General features: G+C 39.3%; 1 protein-coding gene across 1 annotated transcript; it reads right to left on the bottom strand.

The window, feature by feature from the left end:
• Positions 1–237: 237 nt before the first annotated feature.
• On the bottom strand, positions 238–2,600 carry LOC147630935 (uncharacterized). Its single transcript, XM_086808996.1, has 6 exons — positions 2,507–2,600; positions 2,259–2,356; positions 1,957–2,071; positions 1,057–1,181; positions 838–911; positions 238–313 (listed from the first exon to the last, which is right to left on the bottom strand). The coding sequence occupies exons 1-6, from the start codon at positions 2,598–2,600 to the stop codon at positions 238–240; spliced, it is 582 nt and encodes a 193-aa protein (XP_086665122.1).
• Between the last annotated feature and the right edge of the window lie 18,211 nt (positions 2,601–20,811).

Genomic DNA, 20,811 nt, shown 5'->3' with positions numbered 1-20,811 from the left:
TATAAAAGCATATTTCTTTTCCAAACAAACCGAATTCTAAACCACATTCATGAATCAAAAAAGAGGCCATCCAAAAAATGGGCAAGATTCTCTATCTTCATACTACAAGAGCAGAAGCCAACTATATTGTTCCTCCTCCTCTCTTAATTAACTCCATCAAAGAAATCCGAAGCTAGCTTCTGATACAAAATGTATTGTCTATGAATTCATGCTTGTAGCATGCTTAATGATCTCTTATCACATTGCTAGTGTTGAGTTTATCGACCTAAACATTGCACTAGGATTTCTCAACACATTGGCCACATACTCTTTCCTGTAAATTCAACCAAAAGCCTGTTAATAGTTAGAGACATTGCAACACCGTCAACAACAGATTATGATGATGCAAAACCAACAATTCACTATATACATGCGTATACGAAAGATAAATTCTTTGTGAAGGAAAACCAAATTATGCAAATATTTAAAGTAGATATATCATGATAATGCAAGACTACCTACTCATGGGTGTGGATTGTCTTGTCTTTGTAAAGACATGTTATTGAAAAAAAAAAGAGAGGAATACTAGCTGGAGATAAGTCTCACTTAATCTAAAAATGTTTTTTTTTCCAAATAGAGGAAGGAATGAATACTAGTTATTGGAGATAAGTTTCACTTCATCTAAAGTCTGTGTGAAAAGTTCAAGGAGGTGACTGATAGTAACAAGAAGAATACAGACAGATTATAACAAGCTCCTGAACCGATTAGAGTGTTACCAAGACATTCGCTTCATAGTACATAAAAATGATAGCCTATCACTCCTCCTACAAAGAGAGAAAGAGAGGATGATAAATTTACCTCGACTCTATCTCATCTCCATCAGGTTTAAGAAGATCGATCCTCGTGGGAACCTCTGTGTATAGAAGAACTGCCTGCGTTGGTAAGGTAATTGGTAGATTAAGATTAATGAAACCCAAATAATAGTGAGGGAATATGATCAAGGAGTGTGTGCAAAGATCAAGGATTGGTTGATCCTAGTATTTACGCGCCGCGAGTCAAAAAGATAATCATATGTACCTTAATGTAGTCTTCGGTGTCGAGCGTGAATCGATGGTACATTCCTGGCGGCAAGGTAATCATATCTCCCTTTTTAACAGTAAACCTTATCCAGCTGTTATCGTAATCTCTTATGTCCCAATAACCTACGTAGAAAGGCTAGATATGATTAGCATTAGCTTAGCTGCACTTCCTAGTTATAAGTGCAATGCTACACATACCAGGTTATATATATATATATAACATTACACAAAAACAAGCCTAGGTTTTTAGTTTGCATATTGAAGCCTAATTTGAATATCTGCTCGACGATGGTGCCGATGGCTTCTCTACCCTCCTCCTCGCGTTTTCTTGCTTTCAAGTCTTCTTTCCGGAACATCATCATGCCCAAATTTGTTTCGCCCAAATCCTCGCACACGCACACTTCGTCTTCTCATGCTAATGCTGCTCGTTGTTGCGTTCCGCATGAGAGAGCAAGACGGAGACCCTACCTTCGTAGCTCTACCCTTGTAGCATATCGTTCCCTTTCCAAGACTTTGGAGGAGGAGGAGGAGCAAGCTATCAGCAAGTCATGCAATGTTGAAATACATTTTCGCTGCCTGAGGTGTGAGTGCAGAGTCACCACAAATCATACGTTGATGGGATGTGTGACCACACCACCATGATCATGACATAGGTAGGCGCTGGTGGTAGATAAAGTTCCGTGAGTTGCCCACTGCAGCACAGCACAGTGGAGGAGGGCGACGTATATATGCAAGAAGATGAACGTCGTTGACAGCTACTTGACCGGAATTTGGGTTGCTTGGGAGCCAATAGGGTTGACGTTGGTCGGCGCGTCGTACATGTAGGAAGGGGTAATTAATAATTATGCAATATCATCGAAGATTTTCATGACCAAATAAAGTGACTGATTTAATTTACCACGGCCTTCAAGGATAAGTCGGCTTTCTTCATAGGGATGCAGATGTTCCTGAAAGAAGTGTTCAGTCTTCTGCTCAAAGTTGTCCATAACGCCAGGTGCTACAGTTATCGTCTCCTGCATCATGGTAGTAATTACAAACCAAAATCATATCACATATGCATGCATGCAGTAGTAGTAGTAGTAGTCGTCACCTTCATTTGCATTAGTAAGCTGCACTAGTACTGCGTTTTTATAATGCCATATCATAGGAATCAAGTACCAAACGATTAATTATTGCTAGCTGCAATAACAAGCTGATTACCCAATAAACGTAGCCATGGTCGCCTTTTACTCTCTCGAGCGTAGGGTCTCTCTCCCAGTTGCAGTCAACATCTATTTTCCAATGTAAGACGCCGAGTTCTACACGAAAATTAAATTAACAAAGAGTAAAACCTCCCTTAGGCCTTGAGCATCATGACGCAATCTTTAACGCAGCAAACAAGCTGACTGTTAAGCTTACTGTGCGTTGAGTTGATAACGAAAAGAGTTAAACTTGACGAAACATGTCACCTTTCAAGTGTTCCTTTGATACTGGGCGATTAGGAACGTATTTGTGAGGAAGCCTGCGGTCATCATCTGCGGGATTGTACACCCAAGCCTCCATAGCTTCTTCTAATTAGCTATCCTGCGAGAAAGCAAGCTGCCTAAGGACGTTAGTCTTGTGATACCAGGAAGCTAAGCTGGTACAAAAACCTCAGTATAAAAAGGTAACCCCCCAAAAAAAAAACTACAAGTAATTGATGAAAAAAGCAACGCCATGTACACAGACAAGGAATTAAACGCTTCGCCGCTCATAAGAAACGCAATGTTGTCTTGCGCCTGCTCCCCACAAAACTCTTATATAGAGAGGTGTGAGCCATATTATATTAATTTCTTTCATTTTGTGAGAACGATGCGCTCTAGTTTGACGAAGGCCGCAAGTGTGAGCATAATTTCATTTTGTGTGAAATATAAACAATAAATAGATCACATTTAGATTCGAGGGTTAAATATAAACAATACTAAGATCACATTTAATTTTGTGTAAAATATACACAAAATAATAAGAACACATTTAGATTCGAGGGGACGCTAGGCGAACACCACAGCTTTGCTTTGCCTGCTGCCACAATGCAAAAATTACACTGGACACAAGGTTAAGATATTAGCAAGCCCTTGCACCTCCAATATCCCACTCCACATCATCTTATGGCCCTAAACTAAGCGGGCACACAACCATCCTTGGGCTTCTCTGCGCTTATTTAAGCCCTATTCTAAGGTGAGAGTCTAAACAACATCCAACCACTACAAGAGATCACCCTAATACCGTAATACCGTCGTATATACCGAAGATTTAGATTTGGTTTTTTTGCCTAAAACTACCCACACTGATCATTATCACTGTCGGTATTGAATCGTCAATAATATTTATCGCTCAACCGTTGTCTTTATAAACTAGTATACTGATGCTACCTACTGTGATTGGTATATGCATCGGGCATCGATGTTTTTACTGACGTAAATATCGATGCAAATATCAATGTTTATTTCGACATAAATACCGACACTGGTATAAATCTTTTTTTTTTGGGTGAAATGAGACAGATTCAAGTAGTTTGTCCCAACCTGTCTCGTTGTGCCCATACTACCTAGCTAGTAACTTTAAATATAAACACATTAAAAACAAAGATGTAGAAAAGATAATCAAATTTATGCATATTTATGTGTGGAATTCGGAAAACTAAAAAGTGCACAGATATTCATATTCAAGATGCGATAACTCATCATTGACATTAAGAAACCTCACAAGAAGTATAAAACTCCAAATACGGTATTAGAAAATCTTGATACTTTGGAAATTTTGCAAGTTGTCTTGCAAACAAAAAAAAATAGTGGATCTAGCGCTCTTAGAAAAATTACGAACATAGCTCTTACAAAGAATATTTGAAAGTTGTCTTACAAAAAAAAAGAAACTAAGAGGCCCATGTAAGAGCTACTAGTCGTGATCACATCAATGCATCTTTCCACTTCTCGTGGCTTCGACTTGCTAAATATGCTAAATACTCTTCCTTCAATGGGCATGGTTATACTAAAGAAGAGTATGATTTCACGTGGTGTCACGGAACTACATCCTTGTTTGACAAGATGGAGCGAGAAAGGCAAGAGCTCAATTGGGCCCATATTGTCAACTATGTAAGTATATAATATCGTCAAACATTAAACTTTTTAGTTTTCTAAATTTCACACATAAATTATGTGTATCATTTATCTTTCTGTACTTTATCTTTTTTATGTTACATTGTCATGATAAAACTTATGGTTCTATTCCTCAATGTAGGGAGTATCTTGCAAAAAGAAAGAGATGAAGACTTACAAAGTATGTACAAAAGTGATCGATGCCACCAACACAAAGGTGAGAAGTACCTGAACCTTTGAGGCATACTTTATGAGCATCTCATTGTAATTGCTTGTACTTATTGGGGGTGTTACAAACCTCCACCTTAGCTTTCCTTCGGTCTTTGATGTTGAGATACATGGGCTTACTCTTTCTTTTATTTAAATTTACATCTCACACCTCAAACCTTCAATGGCTCATTAGATCTCTCATTCTCTTGAGCATGTAATTATTTGTTGAATTGCTTGAAGAGATTTGAGACTCGGAACCCTCTATGAAGCTACTCAAGAATGCAATTCTTTTATTCTTCTGGTTGGTCATGCCACTTCACGAGGATGTCATGGCTAAACTGCACACTACAGAGGTGAGTGTCAATACCCTACCACCTGGCTTATCCTCAATGATGGACCTATCATCATAGCATCTATAGGAGTATAGGGACCCTGATGCTATAGAGCAGGGAGTAAAGGGAGTGCGAGAAAAAGGAGTGTCTACCCAAGTGAAGTCTAGAGGGATGCCACGAGTGGCTCTAGGAATGAAACCCAAAGTTATTGTAGAAGTGACACCCTGATAAGTATATGGAGTAGTCTTAACAAAATGTGTAGGAGGATGATGTGGTGTAGTAGTAGCATCACTACCACCTCCACATAACAAAATGTGGAGGATGATGTGGTGTAGTAGGAGGATGATGTGGTGTAGTAGTAGCATCACTACCACCTCCACATATACTAGTGCTAAAAGCACCACCACCACTAGCACTACCACTTCCATTACCACTAGCCCTACTACGTAATGGCTACTACCACTATGGCTACAATGAGACCTGTGTCATGAACTCTTTGCATCACTAGCAACAGTTTGAACACTCGGGGTGGTGGGACTCAATGAGTCGAGAATGGGTGAGGTGAGCTCCAACCGAGCTATCTCATGTTGGCTCAAGGGGGAACACTTGGAAGGAATTTTGGATCTCATCCTATGTGCAGTCTCGTAGATTACTAGACATGGCTACTTTAAAACAAAACGTGGATTCAGCTCAAAACAAAGCATACTTTTGCATAGAAAATCATAAATATAAAAAGAGCTTGTGTGTACGAGCTTACCTCCCCAGTGGTTGAGAAGAGCTAATGTCTCAAATAAGGTGAAAGACCAACAATAGCTTACCTCCAGTATGTATACTCTATAGTCTATGTATACATAGCGTGCATAGTGTATAAATACATTCTTATGCCTATACACGCATTCATAATCTATGCTCTATACTTTATGATCTATGCGTATAAAGAGTATGCATAATCTATGCATACGTAAAGAGTATGCATGTTCTATGCATACGTAGCATGCATACCTTATACATGCATAGAGTATAGATTAAGCATAGAGCATCTATACTTTTTATGTGTGCATGCTCTATAGTTTTTATACATGTATAGAATATAGACTATGTGATCTCTATGCTTTATGCATGCATAAAGAGAGCATGGTTTATGCATGCATAGAGTATGTGTGCTCTAGGCATGCATTGAGTTGTGCAAGCTCTAAGGCTGCATAGAGCCACCATAGAGCATGTAGTATACTCTATGCATGCATAGCTCTTTATGCATATAGCCTCTATAGAGGACACATTAAGTAACGACACATCTTTCCATTGTAAATCCAGCATGCCAATAGGTTGCTATGCCGTTTACTCAGCATTGGGTTGAGGTGTTGTAGTAGGCATTATGGCTTGTGGGGCTGTGATGGAAAAGGTAAATCCAATTGTGTTGAGGTTTGAAATAATTAGTGACGAGCACTTGCACGTGTGCGGCACTCAGAAGTCTCATGACCACTCTCTCCTTGAATAAATATGTACCTTTTCTTAGCCTTCATTCCATGTTGGATTACTTTCAAAAAATTTGTGAAATTCATCTCCGTTAAAGTGTTACCCACCACTAAAGTGTTACCCTTAGCAATGGGTTTAATAGTAGAAGTGGTATCACATTTAGAATCTAATGCTTTGGCTCCCTTGACCATCAGATTATCTTCTACTTGGATGGCATTTGTTGTGTTACTTTATCCCACATAGTGATCCTTCTAATGACTAAGCCATTATAGGAGGTCGCTTCATGCGTAAGGCGACGGATGAACCTATCCACAGTAGGGTGATTATTTGAATAACATTCAGGTGGAAGGCAATGAGAGTTTGAATGCTTGAGACATCTAATGAAATGTCTAACTGATTCCTCTTCTTCTCTCTGGGCTTTGTGTAGCTATGAAGCTAACCACTAGTTTATTCTCAGAGGTGGGTACATATGGCATGATTTGAAGGGAAGCCTCCATTGCAATTTGAGTCTCATCCAAATTCTCTTCCCCCCCACTTCATCCATCCCACTGCCATCTCTAGAAGCCTCTTTCAACTCATCAATTGATGGAGGACTAACTTTCTCCACTGTTTTCCTTTCGCAACACTCGATTGCTCTTTCTTTTCACTGTATGTCTTTGTTTCGTGGAATTTTTTCTCTCCATCTTCTGAACACAAACAAACACACAACTAAATCATGCTTGAAGAATATGAATTAGTCCTTCCACATTACAACAACTACAACATAATAACTCCTAAGAGATTCCATACAATAAAATGGCTCATGACATAACACTTTAAGTTACCATACATTAGGGAACAAGCCAAGCTCAAGGTAACCATGATTACCAACCTGAACTTCATTAGTCCTTATGATGCCATGCCGCCCCTTCTCTTGCACAAAGATGCTGATCATACTACAATGTCACACCATTAAAATAATGAAGTTTGTCTACAACACAAATCGGAACCACCCCGCAGAACTACCACCGAGACTTAATCCTAGCCTTGCATAATGTATGGTACAAATGGTGGAACGCTCATTGATTTTCTAAAACCCAGCCATCCGTGTGCCATGGCCAAAAGCATTGGGAAGTAGCCGGCATAGACGTGGACTACTTGTCAATGGTTTTGGCCATGGCAGACGGATGGCTTGGCTACCCTTGGATTCACCCTTGGCCTACATATGCCCTACACATGGCATGGCTAATTAAAAAAATGCTACAAAGCTTAATGCTATTCTCATGCACAATGAAGACATTGAGAAGTAGAGAGGAGGAGAAGAGCACTTGACTCTTATATATAATGCACAAACCCACATCTCTTAGAGCCCATTTGTATTGGCACCCCCAAAATGTTTGGTGTCATGCCTCCAATAAGGGTAGGAGGCACAGTGTGAAGGGTAGCCAAGTTCCATGAGATGTGAAGTCTATATGAAGGGTAGCCAGGCTATGTGTGTGCCATGGCCAAATCCATTGGGAAGCAACCCGCATCGACACGGGTTGCTTCTCAATGGTTTTGGCCATGGCGCACAGATGACTGGGCTACCCTTGGATTCACCCTTGGCATACATATGGCTACAGATGGCATGGACAGTACATGATTTTTAACAAAATGCTACAAATATAAATGCTAATCTCATGCACAATGAAGACATTGAGAAGTAGAGAGAAGGAGAAGAGTGACTCTTATATATAATACACAAAGCCACATCTCTCACAACCCATTTGTATTGGCACCCCCAAAATGTTTGGTGTCATGCCTCCAGTAAGGGTAGGAGGCATAGTGAGAAGGGTAGCCAAGGGCCACAAAATGTGAAGTCAATATGAAGGGTAGCCAAGGGCCACTAGATGTGAAGTCTATATGAAGGGTAGCCATGCCATATGAAGGCTAGGGCCAGAACCATTGGAATGTAGCCTGCGTAGACGCAAGGTGCTTCCTAGTGGTTTTGGCCATGGCCTTCATATGGCTTAGGTTTCGATTTCCCCTTGGCCTACACATGGCTTGTCTAGCCTTTGTTTTGGACTGTCCCATCAAACCAATCATACACCATAGAGTACCATGACCTGCATAGCGATAAAAATACGTGCAAAAAACAAGCAGGCTTTATCTGGATTGAATAAAAATATACTCCCCAAATAGATAGTGAGTATAGCCTTTGTTTTGGGCTTTTCCATCAAACCAATCATCCACCCTAGAGTACCACGACCTGCATAGTGAAAAAAATACATGCAAAAAACTGGCAGGCTCTTTTTGAATTGAGTAAAAATATACTCCCCAAATAGATATTAAGTACACCCAACAACCATGCAGTTAATCAGTCTAATTAGTCCTTCAACACTGTGGATACATATGGCACTATTCTTTTCAAATGGTTATGGCCTTGGCCTTCATATGTCTAGCCTATCATTGGATATAGACATTAACTCTATGTACAATTCTTACACATAGAAACCCTCCACATAAAAACCCTTATCATCGAGGAACTACCTAAAAGAGTTGCTTATTCTTGCTTAGGAATTTTCCATGTATGTCTATGTGCATGTATCTTCTACCTCAAACAATGTATTGGTGCAAGTCTATGTGCATGTCTATATCCATGGTAGCCAAGCCAAGTGTAGTCCAAGGCCACACCATTGGGAAGCAACCCACGCCAATGTGGGCTTCTTCCCATTGGTTTTGAACTTGGCCTACATATGGCTAGGCTACCATGGACATAGAAAAGGATGGGCTACCATGTGGATCTCTTTGCTACTCAAATGTTCTACTGTACCAGGAAGTCAAACATTAGCCTCTACCAATTTTGCTTGTGTGGCACTATGAATATCATCTCTCAGTATTTCAAATCACCCTTAGATATAGATCCCCATGTTTCCCACTTTACATAATTCACATAGATGGTATATCTCCCTTGCCATTGGAGATGCTCAAGACTATGAGAACTTGAAAGCACTTGTATAAAATGCATCTTGCACTTGATGCTGCTTGCACATGTTATACAATGAACTATATATTTGCTGCTTGATGCGAGTATTTGCTGCTTGATGCGAGTATTTGCTGCGTTGCTTATAACCTTCTTTGTATATGCAGTGCAAGGATTGCCCGAGAAGAAGATGAGCGGGAGCTAGCCTTGATAGAAGCAGAGGAAAGAGCAGAGAGGGCCAGAAAGAAACGGAAGTAGCAGCAGCAAGATTAACATCGGCAACCCTTATTTATCATCATTCCCTTCCAGAAGCTGCCATGTGCTCTTCCCAGAAGGTCATTTCTTATTTATCCCACATTCAAGTCATCATGGAGTGCAACAGGATTCATGAGAGTCGCTCTGAGGGGTGCAACAGGGTTCATGAGAGTCGCTCTGAGGAGCTGGTGTGATTAATCACATGTATTATAGCTCACCTCCTAATATTGTGAAGGTCAATTTTCTGAGAAAATTGTGGTCCTTGACTTTCTCTGTGTTGCTGTCTGGATCTCAGTTTCTATGTTGTGGCCTTCATAGTTTCTATGCTGATCCTTTTGTCTTACCATATTGTGATTCATGGGATGCCCTATCATGCATGGCTTCATAAGGTCAACATGTCTTTTGCATCATGTATTTTAATGAGAGGCTGTTCTTTTGAGCCCCTTCTCTTTAGTTACTTGAGTTCTATCAATTGGAAGTTTGTTTAAGTGTTGGTTTTGCATCACAAATGTTGATGGGGTGTATATTTGATGCATGGATGTGTTATTTGAAGTCCGTGCAAAATATTGGGTGGTAGTTATCACGTATCTTTAAAGACTAGCCCGGTGGCTACATTCAGCTGCCACTTAGCTTTAGAAGGGCTTCTGCTGCTTGTTTTTTGAAAGACTCCCTTTGCTTTACACTTCTCTTGTAAGAGAGTTGGCTTCTTCTAACAAACCCTCTACCATGTGACAAAATAAGGGGTATCATATTTCCAAGAGCAAATTGAGGTGGTTCACAAGAACTTAAAGAGCTTAAGAGCAAGACAAGGGAGTTGGAAATGTGCCTTGTAACCATGAAAGCACACAGCAACCTGGCTATAGTCTAGCAGTAGCGCCAAATGCTCCTAAACTGGAGTTTCTGGGTTCGAATCTACCCAATGTATGACATGTAATTTCAGTAACCCCTCTTGCAATACGATTTAAAAAAACTACTCAAGCAGATGAGTCGTCAAAAGTAGCTGCAGTCGTGACACAAGCAGTATAATCTAAGGTTATGAGGTGGAAGGGCTGCATTCTCCAGGAGAGCGTTGGAAATCTGATGAAAGATGGCAAGTCACACAATAATAACAAGATGGTGTTTGTTATGGAGGTGGTTGAGATCGCTTGATCACCTACCGAGGTTTAATGGTTGCCTTTAAAGATCTTTGGCAGTCTTGGTGAACAAACCGTGGAAAAATGAGTTGGCTTAGTAGTGCACAATGATCTATTTTTCAAAAGGAAAACGCCAAAACTTTAGTATGTGTAGGTATCTTGGATGTCGCATCCACAGTAAACATTGAATTGCAGTTGCATGTGAGAGCAAGAGCAAGAGTGGTGGGCTATTGCATCTTGGGCTGTAGCCTAGTGGTAGAGCCCGTACCTCCTGAATTGTGTGACCTCGCAAAGTGGAGGGCTCGGGTCCGAATCTTATGTAGTATGCTAGCACAAGAAAACCTTGGGACCAAAAGACACTTGTATCACTTCCAGTGAACAATATGTCAGATCACAATCCACTGCAGATCACAATCCACTGCGAGTACAAGCTCCAAGAGAAGGGAAGCTCATGCTAGTTGCTCTGGTTACCGATGCTTCATTTCAACCATCTTTTCAAGTTTCTTGGTAGTCACAAAGTTACAAGACTTGAAAGGCAGATTACATTACGGTATGTGGGACTCCAACCATGTAGAGTGGTTCCAATCTCCGCTTGCATTGTGTTGATTTGAAGCTCCTAAAGAGTGAGATCAGCATCCAAGGTTCCATGTGGCACGAAAACCGCATAGAGTCGTTCCAAAGAGAGCTTCTCTATGTTGCCAAGAAGGAGAGAGAGAGAGAGAGAGAGAGAGAGAGAGAGAGAAAGAGGTTTCTCTCTATTTTTATGGCTACTTCATTGGGAAGGTTCTTGGTATTTTTAAACATCATGACTTAAAAAAAATAAAATTCATGGCAAAGTGGTTTGAGGAATAGTCTTTTTTTAAAAAGTGGATTAAACAAATTAGTTCATAGTATCACCGCCATTATATAAAATGAGCTCCACAAACAGTGGTGATGCTGAAAAATGAATTACAAGATCTAAGGACATATTACCCTCAAGAAAGCCAAGCTACTACCATACAAGATTATTTACCGTAGGCTTACAATCTATGTACAAGTATTTTCAATGAAGACAAAATGCAAATAATTTTCTGAAACAATTCTTTGTGAGTGGTATTGTATATATGTAAGCAACATTTTGAATGAGTTCATTGAATGCTTGAGTTAATGAACTTGTTGGCAAGATTCGTACTTGGGATGAGCGTCAGAAATAAACTTAAAAAAAAAAACACTAGTGAAAAGAAGGATGACCTTCAAGCCCAACCGGTTTTTATTGAAAAAAATGCATAGATATTTAGTTTTATAACTGAAAAGTTCACAAAATTTGAATCTTTAAATTCAGGGCTGGGCCAAAAAGTTGTTGGGAAAGTTGGCTTTATAAAAAGTGGATGATTGGAACACCAATCACATCTACCTTCGAAAAGACCAAATGATAAAGGTGGAGAAGGAAGTTGTCTTGAGAGGAGGTTGAGTAAGTAAGGCCTAAGTACGGTCTCAATGCCAATAACTAGTAAAAGACGCCCTACTGTCTTCCCAACATTATGTTTTTGGGAGCGTGGAAACCATCACCAGTAGTACATTGCTCAGTTTCATATGAATAAAAACCCAAGGCCAGTGTTGAAGTCCCTACAAATATACTACCTTACATAAAGGCACGTGTTTGGTAGAGTGCTCAAGTTACCTTTGCATTAAAGGGAGTTCATGGACTATAGTTTTTTTTTTGAGTACGTGTATGATAAAGAACTTTGTCAAGAAGAAGTGTATGTTGGGTTGTGCCCCCGTACAAGGGACGTCACCGAGAGCCCCCTATCCATATCCATCAAATACATGTAAGCCACTTAAAAAAATAAAAATAAAAAATAAAATAAAATAAAAAGAGCAAAACATTCTATTTAAAAACAACACTTTTTATCATTGTAACCATCACTATCCTTATGACATAGTCATCATCAACATTTCACACACAATTAGTATATTTTGGACAAGTTCCTTTAGATCCCAATCAGTATGTTTTGGACCTGTTCCTTTACATGCTACTACACTCTAGAACCAATTCCTTTAGTCCCATTATCTAGATCAAACCTCAAAATCACGGCCGATGTTGGCCTCCCGTGATAACCTTGTCTAGCTCTATCTAGTTCAAGATTTATAGCGGGCATAACCACGAGGATTTGTTGAAACGAGTGATGCTAGAGTACCAAGTCACCTAGCCAAGTTATCCCACATGAGCTATCATAGCTTTGTTGTACTTTCCTCATATAAAAGGAGGACATTTGAAGCATTGGAATACAAGCACAACATCTTAAGTCTTTTTATGAGTACAAGTTTCCATCTTATAACCTAACTGAACTTGAGTCTAAATTTAATTAACACACACTCATCACCATGAGTATTGTTCATTTTTATCCACCTTAGATTAGTGTTGTCATTATTGTAGGTTTAGATTAAGATTAAGAGCTAATTAAATAGTTGATTGTCATTAGGGAGCTTGATCCATGAATTTCATCATGGTATCAGAGCTTGGTTTAAGCTCCCCTTTAGCTTAGCTCTAGCCTCCTCTAATCTCTCTTTTGCTTAATCTCATTATTACTCATCTAATTATCCACTAATATCAATCTTAGCCACTTCTCCCTTCTTGTGGTCCAAAATTACAAGCGTTTGTTCTCCTCAACCAAGCCACCATTTCCCTTGAAATTTTAGGAACAAGTTACCCAGCATTAGGTGCATCTACAGCTCAGAGCAATTCGACGCATTTGAACTATGCAGTCTGAAATAGACGCTGCAGTCTCAGCAGTAGTCATCGCGACTGGTCTTTTGATGAATTCATTGCGCCTACTCCAAATTGAGTCAAGCACTCTTAGGGAAAGATTAGACATAGCCTAAGCTACCCACAGTCCAAAGCTGGGCCCGAATGGAGACCATGTGTTAAGCCAAATCAAGCAAAAAATTAGTAAGAAGAAGAAGCGTAAATCTGCCTGTTTTGTTTCTTTTTTGGTTGGATTTTCCTTGTGTTCCTTATCTTCTCATCAAGGGCAAAGAGCTCAAGAAAAAAGCCCCTTCAATGCTTACTTCCTCATGCTCAATTTAAGGCTCCATCTTTTAGCTCTGTTAATCATAGTGATTAACACTTAATCACTATCATTAGCAACCATTTAGCAGAAATTGAGCTCAATCAAGGCCAAAATTGAAACATTAGAGTGATATTCCACTGTGGGAAATTCTTTGTTGCATCAAAATTCATCTCAAGCACTTGCATTGCTCAAACTTAAGTGAATTTTCACCGCATTAGGTTTATCTCTAGCATATAGTTTGCAAATCACTTGTAAAAGGATAAGACACTGCATGAGCACTAAAATCAAGGCTCAAGGTAAGACCCCCTTCCAATCATGGAGCATGTAGAAGTCGTCTCAAGATTTAATGTGATGGTTTTTTCACATGGCAAAGCAAGACCATGTACTTGCTTATGCAGTGGAGGTTGAGCCACTTCAAAACAACAAAGCATTGGGCCTCATCGCTCAAAATCTTCATGATGATGTGATTAGTCACATTGCTGGGCATCACGGATGCCAAGTTGGCATGGTAGGAACTCAACAAGATTTTCGGCACCGACTCAAAGATCAACCTTCTCATGCAATTTTACAAGCTTGACATGAAGCAGACCAAGACCATGGCATAACACATCAGTAAATTTAAAGGTATCAAACAACAATCTAGGGCATTAAAGAAAGTCAATGAGGAAGATGAATCTATTGCTGTATTTTTAAAAAGTGTTGATATTATAAAGAACCTTATGAATTAATTGTTGCTACACTTAAAAATGTGCCCAACACTAAACTTCAAGATATAGAATCATCTCTACTTGAACAAGAATCCAAATTCAAAGATAAAGAATCATTCAAATCACATTCAAATGAGCAAGCACTGAATACAAAGGGTGGAAGATTTCAAAGGAAAAATCAATCAACATCTTAACTTCCAAGATGCTATCATTGTTGAAAACTTGGTCATACTGAGAATGAATGTCGCAATAAAGATAAAACAAAGCTTGTTTGCGACTATTGTGGAAAAATTGGTCACCTAGAAGAAGATTGCTATAAAAAAAAGAAGCAGGCAAACTACATCGAGGCCAAAGATATCCCAGCTGAGCACTCAAAAGCCAAGGAAGAAGAAGAGTACTCCACAACACCGTCCACAAAAGCCTATGCGAGTTCCTCAAAGAACTCCACTAATGCAACAAGTGTGGGTACCAAAAACATGGTACCAACAAGTGTGGGTACCAAAAACACTGCTGCCTGCTGCAAGCACAAGGTACTACCAAAGAAATACCAAATCTTGGGTCCCCAAGCATATCACAAAGTCCCCTAAGCTTGCACAAAGAAGAAAGCCTTAACACCAAGCACATCGGCAACAAATTACAGTGTTCGTCAAAGATGGGTGTCTATGCATGTACTTCAACAACAAGGATACTATGATTGTAATTCCATCATATGGTTGCCAAAATTGAACAATGTGAAGAAAAACTCACCACCGACTTCAACCCCACAACTTCACCTATAGTTCAACAAGAATGGAGGCCCAAGAAACAGCAAGCAAATCCCTCAACCACTCTCGTGCATTCAGCACCAATATAAGAGCTTGTCTGTTCAAGCAAATAATCAGCAGTCTGTTCAACACAAGAGCTTGTCTGTTCAAGCAAACAATCAGCAGTCTTCCCTCGACATCATTTCAGCAATAAAATCAAGAAGCAATACAGAGACTTAGGAGCACATCAATAATAGAATAACAATGCGCTTGTGACCCCTCTAGAAGTAAGAAATGAGTGTATAAGAAGCTATTGCTTGTTGCAAATCATGATATAGATGGATGACCCATAAAATAAAAAAAAAGGATCAAAATCTATAAATTTATGGAATTCTATCTCACAGAATTACAGTTCAAGTAATTCCATCTCACGGCTTAAGAACCTACACTTTCTTGATTTAAGCCTCCTCACACGGATTAAGCCATATCACACAATAGCCTAAGCTTATTGCTTACTATTATTTTGGCTAAATTAATGTAGCAGCTACTCCATGAGTACATATCCATACTCATGCACTGGAGAACATTTTGCACCAAAGCCTCACCATCAATAACTTCCAAGTACATCTTTGCATGGGGGGGCCCTGGTGGGCAAAAGCCTAGTTCGCCAGGAATTTTCCTTCAAATTACAAACCTCTCCAAACGATGCCACAATCTTCACAACTCAACGATTTTCAATCCCTAGTGAAGATCTCTTATAAGCCTCGCAAGCGGACGTAATTATTTCAATCTTCACCAGCAAAACAAGTGGCTACTTCAACATACAGAGTAGTTCAATAGGAGTCTATATGACTCAATTCTTGTACTTCATGGAAATTTACTTCTAAGAGTACTTTAATATACATAAAAACATAAAAAGCACATGGGCATAAGAAGACAAGATCAGGTCCTACGCTCAACAACATTTGACAAGAATCTTGCCACACAAAGGGATATCATCACAAGCCAATTACTTCAAAGGATGAATGTCGCTTCAATGAATCAAATGAGGAATTGACAATCACCATCTCAATTTGATGATTAAGTCTACATTCCTCCGGATCCTTCTCTCTCTTCTCTCCCAATTATTAACATCTCTTAGGGTCCCCACTTACAAAAATCACATGTAACCTTGCCGATGATTGCCAAAAACAAATTGAGCAAAAAAAGGGGCTCATACAAATATAAAAATGCAATCATTCGCAAATAACCCCACCCCCCATCCCGTTAGGAATTCCCAATAAACAACTAACCTCTTCATTCATTAACTAGATTTTCTTATTTTCTCCAGAGGAACAAAGAACATTGAACGCATTAAAGCTATCGACAAAGCTTGTTCATTCTCCCCACACAAAGGTCTTCAACATGATCATGCGGACGCGATCGTCATCAGGAAGGGGGGAATGTTAATCCAATTATAGGATTAACAAGAGCTACTGCCATTATCTTACATCAAGGAGTCACGCTAGATACACCAAAGGGTCATACATTCATGATATGAAGCAATAGTGCCCAAACCTACAACTTGGATGGGCGCCCGTAATGGTGTGACAGAGTATTTATGGCGATTCTCGCTCTTCAAGAGCATGTGGTAGCAAGTTAGGATAAAGTCCTAAGTGATGTACTTCATGGATATATTATGAGAGTAGTCATTGTAATAGTATTAGGCCTCTTACGAGCCTAAAGTGCCCGGCTGGCCAAAGTTTAAGTGAGTGTGAACACTTATGGCCATGTATATAAGTGAAATTCTCTCATAATACAAGATACTCTCCCATTGTGCAATTGAGTCTTGCTCTTGCTAATCCTCTTGCTAATCTCTCTCCCTAATGCATGCTAGTGAGTGTGTGTGAGTGAAGTGAGGTGAGAGGAGGGGCAAGGACCCATAGTGCAACACCGGCAGTGTGATAACGCTCGCGATAGACGCGATCGAATTGCTTCTCAAGGAGTTGTAGAGCTTGGAGACCTCAAGGGTTACGAGCTTGGCCATTGGAAAGATCCTTATTATGACAAATGCTATTCACCAGGTAATCTCTTTTTGGATGTGTTTCAAGGAGGGTTAGGGTGAGCCATAACAGTGGTTTCATATAAAGGGTCCAGAAACTACACAAGATCTTTCCTCCAAAAAGATAGAGTACCATAAGAACTTGCTTGTGGTGTGAGAACCTCTCTTCTCAAAGGAAAAATAAAAGATGGAAAGACCACATAAACTACAACTAAGAAATAGTTGTGATCCAAAAGAACCTCCTAAACAGGTAGTTCAACCAAGGACCTCCACCCAAAAGTAAAGCACCATAGGAACCTTCTTGTAAAGGGTAAAGGGGAGAAAAGTAGGAGTAAAGGTTTGTCTTTCTCCATAATATTGTTTGGGTATTTTTTTTAACATCATATCTATCTTTGCCATTTTACTTCAAAACCTTTGATTTCCCTCAACATTTACACCAACAATAATGCTTTCTTCAACATATATACTCCAATGCCTCTAATTTCCTCAACATTTGAGAGAATAGAGTAGCCAAAAACTTGAGTGTTAATTTGGATCTCTTTTCAAGGTCCGCTATTAAAAAAGGTATCTTCACCATTATAGTATTTGTGCAACTTGGTCAGTTCTTAGCAAAGGAGGTCATTGCATCTATCTTGGAGCTAGTTGCCAAGACTTGAGCAATGGTTGAGTTTTCCAAATTGTAGTAGACAAGTATCACCTACAATTCTCATGGGTAGGGTGGTGCTCTTGGTGGTGATGTGATTAGTTGACATAAGAGGTTCTTGTGTAACTCTCAAATTGGTTTTACAATTAGGTTCTTGTAGGAACAAATTATGAGAAATGGAAGGGTGAAAGAAGTTCTTATAGCCCTTAACCCATTCTCAGAGTGGGTTCTTGTGGAAATCAACTTGATTGCAACCAGGGTATTATTATTAGCTAAGCTACTTTTAAAGAAAGAAAGCTCATGAGAAAGCTCATTTGGACAAATTCTAGCCATGGTTGTTTTAATTTCCCAGTGTGATTGATAGAGAGAAAGCTCATTTGGACTTCTAGCCATGGTCTTTTTTATTGCCCAGTGTGATTGATAGAGAGAAATATCATTTGGAAAACTTGTAGCCACACACTCGGCTTTTACGGTCTTGCTAACAAGGATGAAATATACTTGCTCTTTTAACTTGTCCACAAGAGTCCATATGGCTTGATATAGTAGGCAATTGAAGTTGCAACCGCCTTCTAACTTATCAAGGAAACTTATCCACTCTTCAAGTCAATGATGTGACTAGCATGCGGAGCCTTCCCACTTATCAATGTGACTAGCATAAAGAGCCTTCCCTCTTATCAAGGATGTCATCAATAATTGGATTTGGGAAACTTAACGCTATAGGTTGTGACTCCTATGCTATCACAAGCACGTAGGTGTATACAATATCTAGAGAGATCATGTAAATATGCCTTTCTAACAACCCATATTTTGCAATCTCACCAAGTAACTCAAATCCCTTTTCTTCATGGCTTCAACAAACTTGACTAACAGTCAGGAGACTACAACCAAGACAAAATCTTTACCCCTTCAATTTCAAAATGTACTTCATCACCCTTGTCTCTAACCCCCTATACTATCATTTACCCTTGAAGGTGTACAATTATGAAAGAACTTCTAGAAAGCTTTTACGGTCTTGCTAACAAGAATGAAATATACTTGCTCTTTTAACTTGTCCACAAGAGTCTATATGACTTGATATAGTAGGCAATTGAAGTTGCAACCACCTTCTAACTTATCAAGGAAACTTATCCACTCTTCAAGTCAATGATGTGACCAACATGCGGAGCCTTCCCACTTATCAATGTGACTAGCATAAAGAGCCTTCCCTCTTATCAAGGATGTCATCAATAATTGGATTTGGGAAACTTAACGCTATAGGTTGTGACTCCTATGCTATCACAAGCACGTAGGTGCATACAATATCTAGAGAGATCATGTAAATACGCCTTTCTAACAACCCCTCTTTTGCAATCTCACCAAGTAACTCAAATCCCTTTTCTTCATGGCTTCAACAAACTTGACTAACAATCAGGAGACTACAACCAAGACAAAATCTTTACCCCTTCAATTTCAAAATGTACTTCATCACCCTTGTCTCTAACCCCCTATACTATCATTTACCCTTGAAGGTGTACAATTATGAAAGAACTTCTAGAAAGACTTGTTTCCAACTGCATATCTACCAAACATTTGAGCCATAATCATCTTATCCTACACATAGGACACTCCAAAACACCATGTCAAAAATGGAAATTTGTAAAGCATTTTCCATGCTTATGCAAGTGTGTTCCATTTGTCTTGATATGATAGCTGCATCCACGTGGTCTTCTCAACAATGCATCAACCACTACACTACTTTCCTTTGATGTGCAAAATTTGAACATGAAACATAAAAAGGAAGTTTTCCCACCTTATATGCTCTCGTACAACTTTGTCTGCATGAGAAAGTACCTAAGGTTTTGATGATATATCCAAACTATAAAATCAACCCCCAAAAGGTAGTGTTTTTGAATGGTTAAAACATGAATCACAACCAACCACTCTTTTTCACTCATAGCCAACGGCATTCCCTTGTTGATTCAAAGTAATCTGCATGTAACTCCGCACTCATCACATTCAATTGAGTCTCTAAAAGACATTATATTCCACTATTGTCCACTTCAAGAAAACCTTCTTTTTGTAAGGTCATGCAAACTTGTGAAGCAATGTGTGCAAATGGATCTCTAGTTATATACACATAACCCAAGAAAGGTCCTAAAAGCTTGGGACATTTTCTAACAACAAGCTTGAAAAGAGCTCACTCTTTTTGCCATTGATATAGAGCTTATGTTTATGAAGCTCTTCTAATCCAATGGACAAGCGAGCTCGATGCTTTTATCCAATCTTGGAGAACACAAAAATATCGTCAAAGAGTATTCTTGTAAAATTGTGATGGATTCACAAGATTGGTTTCATCATCCTATTACAAGTGGTCAGTGTATTTGTAAGCACAAATGGCACCAAAGTGCATTTGAAATCTAGAAGGTTGTTTTGTGTACGTCATGCGGTGGCACATAGAGTTGATGGTATCCACTCTTCAAGTCGATAATGCAAGTATTAAGAAGAGCCCTCCAGCTTATCAAGGATGTCATCAATCCTTGGTGTTGAAAACTTAACGCTATAGTTTGTGACTCATGCTATCACAAGTGGTGGGTGCATTTGTAAGCACAAATGGCACCACCAAGTACTCATATAACCCAAAAGAAATCTCGAAAGCTATTTTCTCTACGTCATCCGATCCCACGCACAGACTCGATGGTGTCAACTCTACAAGTCAATGTGACTAGCATATGAAGAGCCTTTCACCTTATCAAAGATGTCTTCAATCCTTGGTGTTGGAAACTTAACCCTATAATTGACTGCTATGCTACATAAAATATCATACAATATCTAGAGAGATCTTGCTAATATACCGCAACCCAACTTTGGCAACAAGTAACTCTAATCCCTTTTCTTCATGGCTCCAACAAACTTGACTACTAGTAGATAGGAGACTACAATCAAGACGACATCTTTACCCCTTCAATTTCAAAATGTGCTTCAACACCCTTGTCTCTAACCCCCTATGTTGTCATTAACCTTCAAGGTGCAAATCATTAAAAGAGATTCTAGAAAGACCCCTTCCAGCTACATATTCATTAAAAATTTGAGCCAAAATTATCTTATCTAGAACATGGGACACTTAATGTCA

The sequence above is a fragment of the Cibotium barometz genome, chromosome 15 (assembly GCF_041138505.1).
Source record: "Cibotium barometz isolate CiBa-2024 chromosome 15, ASM4113850v1, whole genome shotgun sequence".
NCBI classification, from domain to species: domain Eukaryota; kingdom Viridiplantae; phylum Streptophyta; class Polypodiopsida; order Cyatheales; family Cibotiaceae; genus Cibotium; species Cibotium barometz.
The sequence above is the reverse complement of the archived record's forward strand: the minus strand, read 5'-3'. Positions and strand labels throughout refer to the sequence as shown.

Bases quoted from the DNA above. Each gene is read 5' to 3' on its own strand.
- LOC147630935 (XM_086808996.1), bottom strand. From the start codon at position 2,600: ATGGAGGCTTGGGTGTACAATCCCGCAGATGATGACCGCAGGCTTCCT. The intron at 2,072-2,258 runs GTAATCAGCTTG...ACCATGATGCAG, and splicing joins ACCATGGCTACGTTTATTGG to GAGACGATAACTGTAGCACC. The intron at 1,182-1,956 runs GTAAATTAAATC...CTTTCTACGTAG, and splicing joins ACTTATCCTTGAAGGCCGTG to GTTATTGGGACATAAGAGAT.